We start from the raw sequence: 15,000 nt of genomic DNA, 5'->3' as shown, positions 1-15,000 counted from the left end.
TTACTAAAATAGAATACATAAACAGATAAAAAATAACTGTAAAACTCATATACTGACAATATAAACAGAAAGGATAAGAAAAACTAAAAAAAACATCAGCATCTATCGAAGTTTACCAAATGAGCAATAAATAAAAATTTACATGCTTGAGTATTCTCGCACATATATATTTACACATACATACATACATATTTATATATAGAAATTTAAGCTTTATACATACACACACGCTTTGAAAAACACTCAAGCGCACAGATATACACGGATCTACCTACACTTTCAAAATTTAAACTTACTCATACAATTACTCATGGACCATGCAGATTAAATAGCAACAGAAATAATTCAATATAAGTAAACAGATATCCATCCACCAATAAAATCATCAGTAGGTAAATATAAATCTCATTACCCTATCTAACAAAACGCTAAGTAGAGAAAGAGAAGTGCGGTAAAAATAATTAAATATATTATTTAACTAATCAAACACTTTCAAACCAGTAGATTCGTATTTAATTGAAGGCTGTAACCTTCAAACATACATTGGAATGACCACTACGACATTGTCAAGAAAACTACTTGTCACTTTAACAACGGAGGACCAACAATGCACACAGAACAGATTCACAAAAGGAAAATGAAAAGAGGGAACCTTGTAAAAAGTACAAAGAATAGTGCAACAACACAAGGAGACTCCAGATCTTGGAGCATTGTAAATCAAAGACAAAGAGCTACCACAAACAAGCAGACAGGTCTTTATTTAGCTTGCCATTCCATATGATCAACCAAACAACACAACAAAGAGACCAATAAAAAATCCTTTATTAACCAAAGTAATCATAAATACTATATTGGGAAAGCTACAAATTCCACATTTATATCATTCCAGATGATGACATACCGTGTTTCCTCATATATAAGACATCCCTCAAATATAAGACCTAGCACGTTTTTTGTCTATTTTTCTAATATAAGCCCTCCCTCGAATATAAGCCCTCCCTCGATTATAATTTCTAGTATGAATCAGCTGACAACAACAAAAACTTCTGTCAAAACCACACCGGAAACGTCAACTGCTGCAAGATTTTTCGTTTTTCGAGGATTTTTCGTTTTTCGAACTGTTTTTCCTCCTTCAAGCATATCCTGAGGTTACAAAGCTGTCAAAGTAAGGGTTGTTTTTTCTATTTAAATAAACTATTTTGTAACATTTTGCCCATGTTTAAGATGAGTGGCAAGAGGAAAAGTTACTCTGTCGAATACAAAAAAGGAATTGTGGAAGAATGCAGAGATCAAAATATTACTGCATTTTGCAAAGAGAAGAAGTTGGACGTACGAATGGTTAGGAAATGGCGAGCACAGTATGATGATCTCAATCAAAAGGTTGAAGATGGGCAGGCAAAAAAAAGAAAATGTGGCTCTGGAAATCGTCCATTCTTTCCAGAGTTAGAAGACATCATCTTTGACTGGATTGCTGAGAAGAGAGAAAACCGTATGGTTGTGCGCAGAGCTGAGATTCAAGCTTTTGCTCTCGAGATGGCTTCTACACTTGACATCCCTCCTGAGGAGTTCAAAGCTTCAAAATGTTGGCTGGATCGCTACCTTCAGCGGTATGAACTCTCACTACGAAGATCAACAACACTGTTCAAGCTTGAGGATAAAGAAGCTGTCAAGAGAGCTCTCATGTTCAAGTCTTTCATGGATGGTTTGGATTTTTCAAAGTATCAGCTTTCCAACATGATTGCTATGGATGAGACTGCTGTTTACATGGGTCAGGACACTCAAAAGACAGTCGACTTCAGAGGAGCTTCATCAATTTATGTACCATCAACTGGATATGAAAGTGCACGCGTCACCTGCATTTTGGCAATTCGTCTGGATGGGAAGAAAGCTGCTCCACTTCTTATTACCAAAGGAAAGAAAGAAAAGATTGAATGCCAGGGAGGAGTTTATGTCTTGGAATCAGAAAAGGCATGGAGTACGCAGAATGTAATAAGAAAATGGGTGGACCTTATGCTGCCACTTGTTTTAAGAGGAAGTCAACGAGGTCTCCTCATTTGGGACTCTGCAAGCACTCATCGTGCAAAGGATATGAAAAACTTCTTGGCAGAAAGAAGGGTTGATCAGGTTATGATCCCAGCAGGGATGACTGCTTACCTCCAGACCTTGGACATTGCAATAAACAAGCCTTTCAAGGATTACCTCAGACTTGAAATCAATGATTATATTGAGAATAGGATGTCAAGGAACAAAAATAACAACTTCGTGAAGCCTAATCTGCAGGAGGTAGTCTCTTGGGTAAGGAATGCATGGGGCAAAGTCACTGATAGCTGTGTTGCAAAGGCTCTGAAAGCAGGGTACTTGGACAAAACATCGCCATTTGAAGCGAGCTACATCGCAAAACAAGATAGATTGGGACCTATGATACTGAAGGAGCTGGAGTCAAATGAAATCTTGGCTGGAATTCAAGGTCTTGATCTGGAAGAAAATGATGATATCCCAGAAGATGATGATCTTATTGTATTTGAATAAAATATTATTGTATTTGGGAAAAATAAATGATGTCGAAAAAATTGGCATAATAATATAAGCCCTCCCTCGAATATAAGACCTAGGGCAATTTTTGGGAAAAAATTAATATAAGACCCTGTCTTATATTCGAGGAAACACGGTAAGTTTGTGTCAAATTATTTTACATGACCTTAGAAAATCTACTGAATTTATTAAACTTTAATGATAAAAAGTTAATAAAAAATCTTGAAAGAATTATGAAAAGATTGAGTAATGTTATCGCAGCGATAGATTTCAATGAAATCTAAATATATATACGGGGCTTTCGTAAACAAACGCTGGGCGGCTTTGTCTTCCTGAGTTGAGCGCCTATAAACGTACATGATGATACATATATATGTATATATTTATTTATTTTTGGTGTTGTACAACTTATAGCTAAGTCTTTCGATGTTTGTCTGAATTTGATTTTTTTTAAGAAAAACGACAAGGTTTGTCTGTAAGCAATTGAACCTGCCACCAATTTTTTACTCATATATTCACTATTGAGGCTTTTAAACGTTAAAATGGCTATTTCAAAGGTTATTCTTTATTTAATTAACCAACGAAACGAAAGATCTTCAAGTATGGTCAAGTAAGATCTTCAATTTCAACTCACCCACGATTTTTATTTCTACCTAATTTTGAATTGAGTGCATGGTTTAAAAAAATCATTACAACGCCCAGTTGTTTACCGGAATCTAATACAGATGTCATTAATGTTAATCAAGACAGATTGACCAAATTTTAGTGTATATATATATATATATATATATATATATATATATATATATATATATATATATCTGCATGGTACATGCATTAATGAAATATATCAAGCAAATGTCTGGTATTGAAAATTCGTTGATGACTTCAGAAACAAATTTAATTTATAAAACAAAAAAACTGACCAAGGACCGATTTCTGCGATATACTGCAAATTATAAATTTATTGCTTGGTAAAGCGTTTTTAAACAGAATTCAAGTAACATTTGATTGAATCACGCTAAAACTTAATATATGTGATGTACCATAAGATGACAATAGTTTATCGATAGCAATTACATTGTTCATAATATAGAAGCTTATGTCCAGCTGAGCAAGAAGTGAAACTTTTAACTGTCAGTGAAGGAAAATGAGTTAATAATTTATTTTAATTTTTTGACAATATCTGTGACCCAGGTTAAATCTATTAATTAAAGAAGTCCATTTTTCACAAATTTTAACAGGTGCTGATATTTTACCATTATTCTACATCTGTCAACATAATTTTAATTGTTCAAATTGAACCGCCGTGAAACATCGTTAATTTTTTTTATTCTTTAAAAATCAGGATCTGACAGACGCAAAAACTGTTGCAGCATGCAAAGCAGTAGTATAAAATTAAACGAATAAGTAAATAAATAAAAAACGGAGAAAGAAAATTGTTTAAAAATGAAAAGTAAAATAAAATAATAAATAATAATATTATTTATTAATATTTATTTATCATAAATTTGTACGTAATAATTTTTACATCTTTTGCGTCATTTAAAACAAATTCAATTGTCGTTTAGTTTCTTGCATCAATATTATTTGAAATAATATTTTTGCTCCTCGTCAACAGATGGAATGTAGTTCTAATTAAAGACAGGCAGATAACAAAAGGCCAACTTGAAAACTTGTATGCATTCACGAGGTATGCCTTTTATGTTGAGGCTTACATGGTTGCCAGTTCCAAGCTCGGAGCAATCAGTGCAATTGGAACTTTCAAGACCAATCAAGATAGTAAGCTTGTTACAGTTAAACTTCTTAGCCTGCTTGAAAATATTTTAGATATGCTATCATTCATATTCTTCCCAGTTTTTTATCGTTTAAAAAATTAACCCATTTGTTTGTGTGAGATTACGAACATTTAATAATCAGTTTGGAGATTAAATAAGATTATATTTGTTATGAGTAAATCAAGTGAATATATAGCAAAACAAAGTTTTTTAATAGTGATTTAAATTACATTTGAGCTACATAATATTTTTTTGTTAAACGGTTTCAAAAACTTGATTGATTGAAGTAACGTAAGTCATAAATTTTTTGCACGCAAGTATATAATATATAGTTTGACTTGAAAAATCATTTATATAATTTGTGGTAAAAATTTCAGAACCTTCTAATCCAGAAAATGTTGTAACTTTTGCTGTTGATTCTTCCAAATTGTTGATCAGATGGTCCCCTCCTATCAACCCGCAAGGCATTCTAACGCATTATTATCTGCGCTGGGATCCTGCTGACGTTGAGGATTTCAAGGAAGATGTTATTAATTATTGTCACGAAAGTGAGTTTCCTTCTTCAGGGTCATCTAAAATTGTTTACTTCTTATTTAATCATCTTTATATTTCATTGTCGATGTTTTCATAAAATGATTTTTTCGCCAGATACGATCTTACACGAGAACCTCTTGCGAATGTCCACATCATCTTCGCCAACTCCTCCATCGTCGCCGTTATCATCCGCAAATGAGCATTGCTGCTCCTGCGAGGAAGATGAAAAGTTTGAGACGGATATGGAAGATGATATTCAGTTTGATGTGCTGCGGTTCAATGAGTTATCCTATGATACTTTGTCAATGTTTGTTTTACCATTCTTTCGATTTTTTGTAAATTTTATACTATTGGTGTCATTTTTCTGAAACATTATTTCAAAATGTAATATATTATAGAGTTTTTGTGGGTTTATTATTTAATAGCGTGCCAGAAAAAGTGATAGAGTTTCGCAAGAAAATCTTCAACGATGATGGCAGCATAGCTCTGAACGGCAGCTCCAGATCAGACAAGGACACGAACGGTGGGAATCGATCCCACGTCCTCTCATCTCGACTTCCTGCACTGAATCTTAACGATATACGAACTTTATACGCTAAACATATCCGCGATGGAGACAGAAATGCAACAAATGGCAGCAGCAGAAGCAGCAGTAATGAAGATTACGATAACGATGATGATCAAAGTCTCACCAACCTATCTGATGCAGATTTCGATAATTTATATCGTAGAAATCTCTCTGACAAATTAAGTTATAAAACTCGTCTGGCAAGTAAACTAGCTAATCTCACTCTTGATAATGGTATTTCTTCTTTATGTATTTTCGCATTTGTTTTTTTTTATTAATGGCGTGAATTTATGTTGGAACGTAATTGGTCTGTCTCTGTTTAATGTTATTTTATTTAATCTGTGCTTTCTTACTCACTCCTATCCTTTAAACGCTTCCTTCCTGCCTGCTGCCTGCCTGCCTGCTTAACACCACTTAGCAACATCCATCTCCACTCTTGTTTTATCTATTTGGTTTCTCGTTTTAAATAATTATAAGATGCTTCCAGTGTTATTATCATCATCTCTGCCTTCTTCATCTCTCTATCATTTAATCATTTTGTAGCACGTTGATTTGACCTCAGCAGATTTTTTCTTAACTTCATGTTCTTACAATTCCTATACCATCCTTCGCAACTTTAATCTTCGTTCCCTCTACTAGTGACATATAACAGTAGGCAACTAATGTGGAATGAGACGGAGTACGTGATTGGCGACTTGCGCCACTTCAAAGAGTACATGATTGAAGTTAGTTATACGCTTTCTTATTCGTTCCAGTGCTCATCATACTCTATCCTCCCTTCATTTTAATCTCTGATTATAAATTTAAATTTTTCTTTCTTTCTCTTGCAGACATTTGTTATGCAATTTAGCTCTGAAATTTCACTGTGTTTTTTTTAGGTTTCATTTTTAAATATTTTTATTATCATTAATGCAATAATAATTCGAATTGTTTTTATGTTGTTTTTGTTGCGTTTGTTCTCTTGTTATTATGATTATTACTGTTTGGTGAGCATGTTTGAAGATGAACGAATTAGAATATCTCTTTCACTGTCTTTCACTGTCACTGGCTGCCTGCTTTCTTTGCATGACGACGATCGGCTGGTCATTGAACGTTTCTTCAACAGGTCGTTGCTTGCAATACCGATCCTAATTCTGGAGAGGAATTATGTGGAGAGCCTGCAAACGTTATTGAAAGAACTCTTGCTATTGGTATCCTTTCGTCCTTTTTGTTTGTTTGTTTTTCCGCCTGTTTTTTGTATTGTTTTTTTTCTGTCCGTCCGTCTGTTTGTTTTTTCTGTGTGTGTATCATTTGTGTATGCATCATTCTTTGTATTGTGTATGTTTGTATTATGTGTTTGTATCATTCTTGTTTGTATCATATGTGTATTCTTGTTTGTATCATTTGTGTTTGTATCAAATCTCTTTATATGCATTTTCAAGTTTGTCCGATTGTTTTTTTTTCATTATTATGCTAGCGTCAGCACATTTTTACGGTGCATTATTTCTTTGCATTGAATAACAAGCTTGCATAATGTGGTTGTCTTGCGAGTGTTGATTAATACAGACGATACTTTATCACAGAACAAAATTTGTATGAACAGATCGGAAGGTATAGATAGATTAGCATGCACGCGTCTTTTTTCATTTATCATTCATTATTTATTTCTCTTTAGTTTCGAAAATTAACATTTTTATTAATAAGAAGTCATTTACTCATTTGTTCATATCATCATCAAGGTTGTAACTTAATTCAAATTGATTGATTGATTGATTGGTTGATTGATTGATTGATTGATTGATTGATTGATTGATTGATTGATTGATTGATTGATTGATTGATTGATTGATTGAACGTTACTAGGCAGAATTTGAAATAGTTGATAAATTTTAAAATTTTCATTAAATTTTTAAAAAAAGTTGCACAAAAATTTTGCTTTGAAAAATTTGAACGACGGTTGTTCTCGTGGTTATTGGATTGTGTTCGTTATTTAGATTAATAAACGTGTCGCCGTACTCTGTGGCTTCATGAGCTTAACAATGATTCACGCGAACAGCTGATGCCAACTCGATTGAGAACGGAAGCGTTTCGCACGTGCTGATTGACATGACGGGATTTCGTCAGACATTCAACAGCAGTTACAACGGCTATGGTCGCCTGGCTAACGTTACTGCTAGTGATTTCATGGTTGATGTCATGAGTGGCGATGCTGTGGGGGGCGGATATGACGTTGCTATTCGCTGGCTGCCACCTACGCAACCGAATGGAGTCATTCTCTTCTATGAGTTGGAAGTGCTCAAAGTTGAAACAGTTGATGTTAGTTGTTTGATTTTTTTATGCTATTGTTCTTATTGCTGTTGTCCTTGCAAGTCACATGAACACCTTTTCAATTATTTTCAAGCTGTTTTCGTTGTTGCATTCCAATTAATTATTTTTTGCGTCAACAGTTCATAAATAATACGCAGCATATATGTACCTTCCATATGACTGTTTTTAGTATCATTGTATTTCTGATGTTGTTGTTTCATCGTTGCTATACTGCTTATGTAGTTCTTTACTAATCTACCCATTAACAACAATATGATCAACCACAACAACACGATCAACCACAACAACATGATCAACAATAACAGCATGATCAACAACAACAACATAAACAACAACACTGCAGTTGAAACCAGACGTTTACTGCATCTCAAGTTCCATGTACAAATCAAATCTGGGGTACACGTTGAGGAGGGCAGCTGATGGCAGGTGGTCCTTCAGGGTCAGAGCGGTTTCCACAGCTGGTCCCGGGCCGTGGAACTACCGATCCTTCTTCACCGTGCCTCTCAATGGTTTGTTTCCTGATGATGTTTTACTTTTTTGTGATCATAGATCATTGAATTTGTTCATGATCAAACATTTAACTTGTTTGTGATTAACTTTTTCAATGATCTCCTTTAAATTAGTTTAAAAGTTAAATTAAATCAATCAAACCAACGTTACATTTTTCAGGCAAGTTTTAAATTATCTTTTGTAACGTTGTACAGCTGCTTTTCATTTATATTCTATCCAACTTTCATTTAATACAAATGAGGGTCTTTGTTACAGTAACGAACTTTTCCTCGTGTGAATGTTGATTTTAAATGGTTTAAAAACGATTTGACATAGCGAGAATATTATTCTTATTATTTTTGATCATTTTAGTTTTTTGGCTTCGCTTAAACACGTTCTAATGCAACAGTGTGTGTTGTCTCTCTGACTATTTAAACTCCAGACTAATTAAATAAAATATAGGATTAATTATAAAGAAAGATTATTTCCTCGTTTAAGTTTTGTAATTAATTTTTTTCTGACTTATTTAATACTTGTGGATAGTGTGGAAAGTTCTCTGGATGTATGAATCTGTTTTTCTATATGGCCGAGTTGATGACTTTGTGGCAATGAATTATTTTTTAAAATCTTCATATTTTATCATTTTGTCATGAGTATACCATCACATCATAACTACACCATCACAGCATAATCACATTATTTCATCATAATGGCATCATCATCCTCATCATTTCATCGCGACCACGTCATAATGACATCATCACGACACCATCACATCGCCACAGAAAGAAGCTCGTCGCTATCGAATGTGGTCATCGTAGCAGCGGTCATATTTAGCATCTTCCTCTTAGTTGCATCAGCGATTGTCATCTACTGTAAGATGAGGCGGAGATTGTTAGTTCTTCATCTTCTTGTTACTTTTCTTTCATGTTTATAGTTCATTGGTTTTTAAATGTTTCGTTGCAAATAAAGAAATTATTAACATATTTAATTTAAAGATGCTTTCTATTTGATGTCATATCTTCGTGTTGTGTGCAGTGTAAACCGGTTAGATGCGAGTTTTAATGAATTTTTTTGTGACCCAGGCCGAAAGATCAGGTGACTTATTCAATAAATCCTGAGTACGTCAGACCGGCTGATGGTTAGTTAGTTAGTTCATCGGTTTTTCAATTTGTTTAACGTTTTATTTGTATCTCAATTAAAGTCAACTTTCATATTTTAAAGTAATTATAGATGTTATCTGCAGTTTGCACAATCCCATGAATAGCCTGTTTATACTTTTTGTCAATTATTTATTACCCTAACATCAAGGTGTTGAAATGTGAGCCTGAAAATAAAAACTAAAATAATATGATTTAAATTCAGAACAATAAAAATAAAAAATGAATCATTCAACGTTTTAAGGTGTTATTTAGTTACTTCGTTGAACTATAAAAATGTTTCATCGCTATTTTCTGCAGCGTGTATTGCGTGTATAGCAATTCATTGCTGTGTGAACTTTTTTTATTTAATGGGAGAAAAGTTGTATTTAATTAAACGAACCAATGTTTTTAATATCTTTGCAGTTTTTTGCACTGATGTTGAGAAATAGACTGAAAGAACGTATTAACTTGATTGTAACGTTCAGTTTAACATCTGCAGCTGTTTTTTTAATTTTCGTCACCTCGTTCATCTCCAGTCTTAAAAATGCTCCATATTTCTTTCCTTGACTCATTCATTATGAATGATGTCTCATAATTTGATGTAGTTATCGTTCATTTTCATCAATTTCTTTCCTCCTTAACAACTTCAAACGTCTGTTGGCATGTTGGGATGGCCACTTCAGTATTGGATGGCCACCCCAATAACGAACTTTCCAGCTTACTGGTGGAACACGTGGCAGTTTTTGTTTTGTTTTTTTTGTAGCTTTTTTCATTATGTAGCTCTGAAAAACGCAGAACTAACACAGAAAGCTGTACTATCAGCGCCACACGACGCACGTACATCACATTACGTATGCAGATGCAGACACCGCATCTACGCTCGTGCCCTTTGATAGTTTTGCAGTTTCGGAGAAATAGTGTTCGAACCAGTTCGTCGCTGTACGCTGTGAACGTTTAATTTAAATTCCATTTTCTACCAAATTATTAAAATTATTTTGAAAACGAGCGGACGGATTTGAAGTCACTCATGGCATAAATTCAAACAACACAAAAATTAATGTTCTGATGAACAAACCTTTACTTTCTTCACTGCATACTGCTCCTCTCAGTCACATGTGCGTCAAAAATAAACAGTTCCAAGGGAACGAAATTCACTCAAATATTCTTAAATCACCCTAACCTTATCTACATAATACATCATCTAAAATCCACTCATTGAACCAAATCTCAGTAGAACATAACAATTTTTTTAACAATAATTAATATCATGTAAAATAAAATGAATTGTTTTACGTGGAATAAGCACTGTTAAGGAACGAATGCCATTATGAAACGTTCCAACAAACCTAACAACAGCAGAACATCATTTTTATTCACGTTTCATAAAATAAATAGGAATAAACATAATATTTTCGATGTTTACGCAGTTTATGAGCCAGACGAATGGGAGATTGAGAGATCTAAAGTGACCTGCTTGAAAGAACTCGGATCAGGATCGTTCGGGAAAGTTTTTGAGGGCATTGTAAAAAATTTGCCCAACTGGCCACCCACCATGAAAGTGGCGCTGAAGGTAAGGGATGATGTGATACGATGATGTGCTTGCCCGTTGGTGATGATGTAATGACGGTCTGTGTAAGGCTAATGTTTGTGATGATGCAATGATAATGTTTGCGATCAAGGAAAAGGATGATGTTTCCGATGACGATACAATACTGATATTTTAAATATGATGATATTTGTGATGATCTGCTGATGTCTGCAGCGATGGTGATATGACGGTAATGCTTGTTGGTGTATTAGGACTATAAATAAACATGACGTTGTCAACACCGCAATCACATTTCAGACAACCCTGCCATCAGCAGCCGGCATAGATATTGTGCAGTTTCTGAAGGAAGCTTCCAGGATGAAGTTATTTCTTTTTTATCTTTTTTTTTGCTTGGGAGATGATGATGAAAAAACTTATGGCGTTTTAATGATGGTAACGCTGATGATCTTTCAGTGATAATGATGATGACGATGACTCTATTGACAATAACAGCGTCGATTGCGATGGTTATTATAATGTTGAGGGTTTTACTGGGAATATCTCTAATGGCGGAAATGATTGTTTACACATTTTGTTTGGCTATTTTTTAAACTTGCTGTCGTACAAATAACAATAATTAAGTTTTCTTTGTATGTGATGTCTCCAGTTGCTATCAGTAGCATTGGCAGTGGCATAGTTTTGTTAACTGTTGACAGGGTGTTTAAGAACGCATGCAACCACGTGGTGAAGTTGTACGGTGTGGTGTCACAAGGCAAGCCTCCCTATGTAGTCATGGAGTTGATGAGCAGAGGAGACCTCAGGGATTACCTCAGGATTAGAAGGAATGATTCTTTGGTAATTTTTTCCATCTTGTTACCGTGATTTTGTGGCTGGTTATGTAACAACGCTGTTAATGTATTGCTCCAAGATGCATGCACAAAGTATTAGTGAAATGCGATGAAATAGATACAATTAGAGTAACTACATTTGCTGCTGTCTCTATGCATCTTAGGCTGATGATCAGAAGCCAGCTCCGAGCAGAAAGGAGATGTGGAGAATGGCAGCGGAGATCGCTGACGGCATGGCCTTCCTACATCATAAGGGATTCATACACAGAGATCTGGCTTGTAGAAACTGCCTCGTGTCTGAAGATCACGTCGTCAAAATAGCTGGTCTGTTCATTTGTCGCTGACGTTTCACTGTTCACGCTTGCAGTGTTTTGGATTCGTTGCTTATAAATAACACTAAATCTTGCCTCTATTTTCTTGATTCATTTAATTTAAGAAATATCAACATTAATAGTTTGCCACGATAATTTTGTGTAGATTTTGGAATGACACGTGACATCTACCTGACTGATTACTATAGACGAGGTGACCATGGCGTCCTTCCTATTAGATGGATGCCCAAAGAATCTATAGAAGCTGGATTTTTCAGCTACGAATCCGATGTTTGGTTTGTTACGTCTTCTCTCTATACAAATTTTATTAGCTGCAATACCTGACGAGTTATTGGGAAGTACTGTTGAGAACGAATTGTTTGTTAACATTAAATGTTGCAGGTCCTACGGTGTGGTACTGTGGGAGATTGCGACCTTGGGCCATCACCCTTACATGGGTCTATCCAACCTTCAGGTCAGTTCTGTTGCTATTTGTTCAATCGTGACAACTCTCTAAAATAAGAAACGTTGCACGAAATTAACATTCATAGAGAATTATAAGTGTTAAAATTAATGCTCAACTCATAAAAAATTGTCAGTAATTCAATTGTTCATTCAATAATAAACCTGCCTAATCAAGTTGTATACGTTACGTTATCATTGGAAGGTTTGCGATTTTGTCATGAAAGGCGGTCGCCCCAACCTCCCTGAAGGATGTGATTCTCTATTGTGAGTTTCTGTTTTACTGTGTGAAATAGGAGGTGGTGTGTTGCTCTGTATGTGTGTGACTGTTAGGTCGGAGATCCCTCCTGTCTTAAAGATTTGTTCTGGTTTTTAAAAACTTGCAACCGCAACCATCATTTCAATGTTTGGTTGAGGTTTTAAGATATATATCCATAAAACATAGAGCACTGATCTCCGACTCTATCATGTTAATGTTGTCTTTTTGTGTTTCGATGTGATATATGTTACGCAGTCATCGTAATTACGCTTAATTTTTGGTTTGAAATGCAAATCAAATGAAAGGTGAAAATAAAATTTTTTATTTGGTTTTGTAATCAGCAAGTCAGTAATCCCATTTGAATGAACAGCTTTCTGCATAATGCAGGGATTGTATTGTAATCTCGTGCCTCCTATTGAACTTTCATTACTCAACATAATTTTAATAATCCACGATTTTTTGGCCGCAAATATTATGGAACTTTTTTATCGATTTAATTTTTATTTATGTCTTGTATGATGCATTGTTTATAATGCATCTGTCTTGTATGATGAATTAAAAAACTTTATTGAAGTTTTATGCAAAACCGAGTAGCGGTGTAGATCACTTAATAACTTGCTCGTTTTGCGTTTGAAATAATATATATATATATATATATATATATATATATATATATATATATATATATATATATATATCTTTACATTATTTACAATAGTGTGTTTTTCTTTTAAAGAACTTTGAATGAGTATTGCAAATAAAATTTCCTAAATTAACGGTGGTCATTGAAGTATGTTGTTCAATGCTATCAAAATAAAGCAACGTTTGGATGGTTAATGTTAGAAATAATGTCATTAAAGTCATTTGTAATTATATTTCTTAATATACTACAGGGCGACTTTAATGAAGAAATGTTGGATCAGAGATCCGGCCAGTCGCATCACGTTTCAAGGAATTTTGGACATGTTGGTGGATAAAGTGGCCGATGATTTTAAAGAAGTATCGTATTATGTGCAAGTACTCAAGAATACCGATAAGAGTACAACGAAGCAATCAGACGACACAGACAATTCAGCTACAAGCAGTGCTGCTATGAACAGCTCCGTTCACACCGAAAGCACCAACATCGTTGATACCTCAGCACCGAATTTGGAAGGTCGTAGACAGTCAAAAATCTCCATCCACGAAGCCTCCTTCTTCGATACTTTGTACAACTCGAGAGAGCTGCCTATGCCAATATTTTTGATTGACAAGAAAGATTTGTACGATAGTCATCTTATTCCTTCAAGCCAAGATGTTACAGCTGAACATTCGCCGGCCTCTTCGTTATCATCTAGCATCAAATTTCTTGATAAACCAGTCTGTAATAAACAGTCATCTAACCAGAAATTTAAATGCAACCTGTCTTTAGCAGAGAATATTAGTTTACTGAAAAAAACGAATATCGGTAACGGACCTCATATGACTAGCACATAGGAAAAAAACGATAAGCATATTCTATCTGTCAACAACTATTTCATAATTTTCTGGCTACATCTTCCTGATGTTCCTACATTTTCATCTCAATTCTATTTCAGTTATTTGTATTAGTTGAATTGTGCGTTAGAATTCTGTTTGTTTTCTGTTGTTGGAGGTGTGCATTTAATTATTTTTTTTAAACTATCAGTCTTCCATTTATTATGCTTAAGACACTATGTTGGAATCATCAGGTATCCAGCCCATGACTTCTTATTTTCTTTCTGAGACGCTGCGTTATTGTAACTACTTAATCACACACAGACTGTATCTAAATTAGCGTGTTTGTATATATGATTGATCATTATATATATATATATATATATATATATATATGGTTTACATTTTTAAAATTGCTAAGCTTATGTTTGGTCTTTGTTTTATTTATTTTTTTTATTACTATTGCACACACATATATATATGTGTTTTTGTGTGTGTCCTTTACAATTTATTCTTATTTATTCTTTATAATAATTATTTATTCTTTATAATAATTATAATAATTCTAAAAGAACTTCTTATATGTTTGATTGATAATACTTGAAACCATCGTATTGCTATTGCTTTGTCATTACAACCCGGTCAATATTTTCTCTTAACGTAATCAAAGACTTAAAATGATATTGTTAATTGATTAACAACTTTACCTCCAAGCGCTATTTGAAAAGTTGTTATTGCGTTTGCTTCCAGTATTTTTGATCAATGCAAACTCATTGTGTTATAATTC

At 34.1% G+C, this 15,000-nt stretch overlaps 3 protein-coding genes across 3 annotated transcripts; all 3 read left to right on the top strand.

Annotated features, from left to right (window-relative positions):
• Positions 1-607: 607 nt before the first annotated feature.
• On the top strand, positions 608-2,529 carry HELRODRAFT_161364 (hypothetical protein; the record flags this gene model as incomplete). Its single annotated transcript, XM_009021288.1, has 2 exons — positions 608-752; positions 1,913-2,529. The coding sequence occupies 2 exons, from the start codon at positions 608-610 to the stop codon at positions 2,527-2,529; spliced, it is 762 nt and encodes a 253-aa protein (XP_009019536.1).
• Positions 2,530-8,095: 5,566 nt separating this feature from the next.
• Positions 8,096-12,070, top strand: HELRODRAFT_155780 (hypothetical protein; the record flags this gene model as incomplete). The annotated part of the gene is made up of 7 exons (XM_009021287.1): positions 8,096-8,228; positions 8,389-8,392; positions 9,294-9,349; positions 10,778-10,920; positions 11,197-11,261; positions 11,595-11,733; positions 11,891-12,070. 7 exons carry the CDS (start codon positions 8,096-8,098, stop codon positions 12,068-12,070), a joined length of 720 nt encoding a protein of 239 aa, XP_009019535.1.
• Positions 12,011-13,769, top strand: HELRODRAFT_151901 (hypothetical protein; the record flags this gene model as incomplete). Its single annotated transcript, XM_009021286.1, has 5 exons — positions 12,011-12,050; positions 12,204-12,333; positions 12,440-12,512; positions 12,705-12,766; positions 13,652-13,769. Coding segments are annotated over 5 exons (423 nt in total), but the record flags the coding sequence as incomplete, so codon positions are not given.
• Positions 13,770-15,000: the final 1,231 nt, after the last annotated feature.

This window comes from Helobdella robusta (genome assembly GCF_000326865.2).
Source record: "Helobdella robusta unplaced genomic scaffold HELROscaffold_3, whole genome shotgun sequence".
Lineage (NCBI taxonomy): Eukaryota > Metazoa > Annelida > Clitellata > Rhynchobdellida > Glossiphoniidae > Helobdella > Helobdella robusta.
Note: the sequence above shows the minus strand (reverse complement) of the source record. Positions and strands in the feature narration are given on the sequence as shown.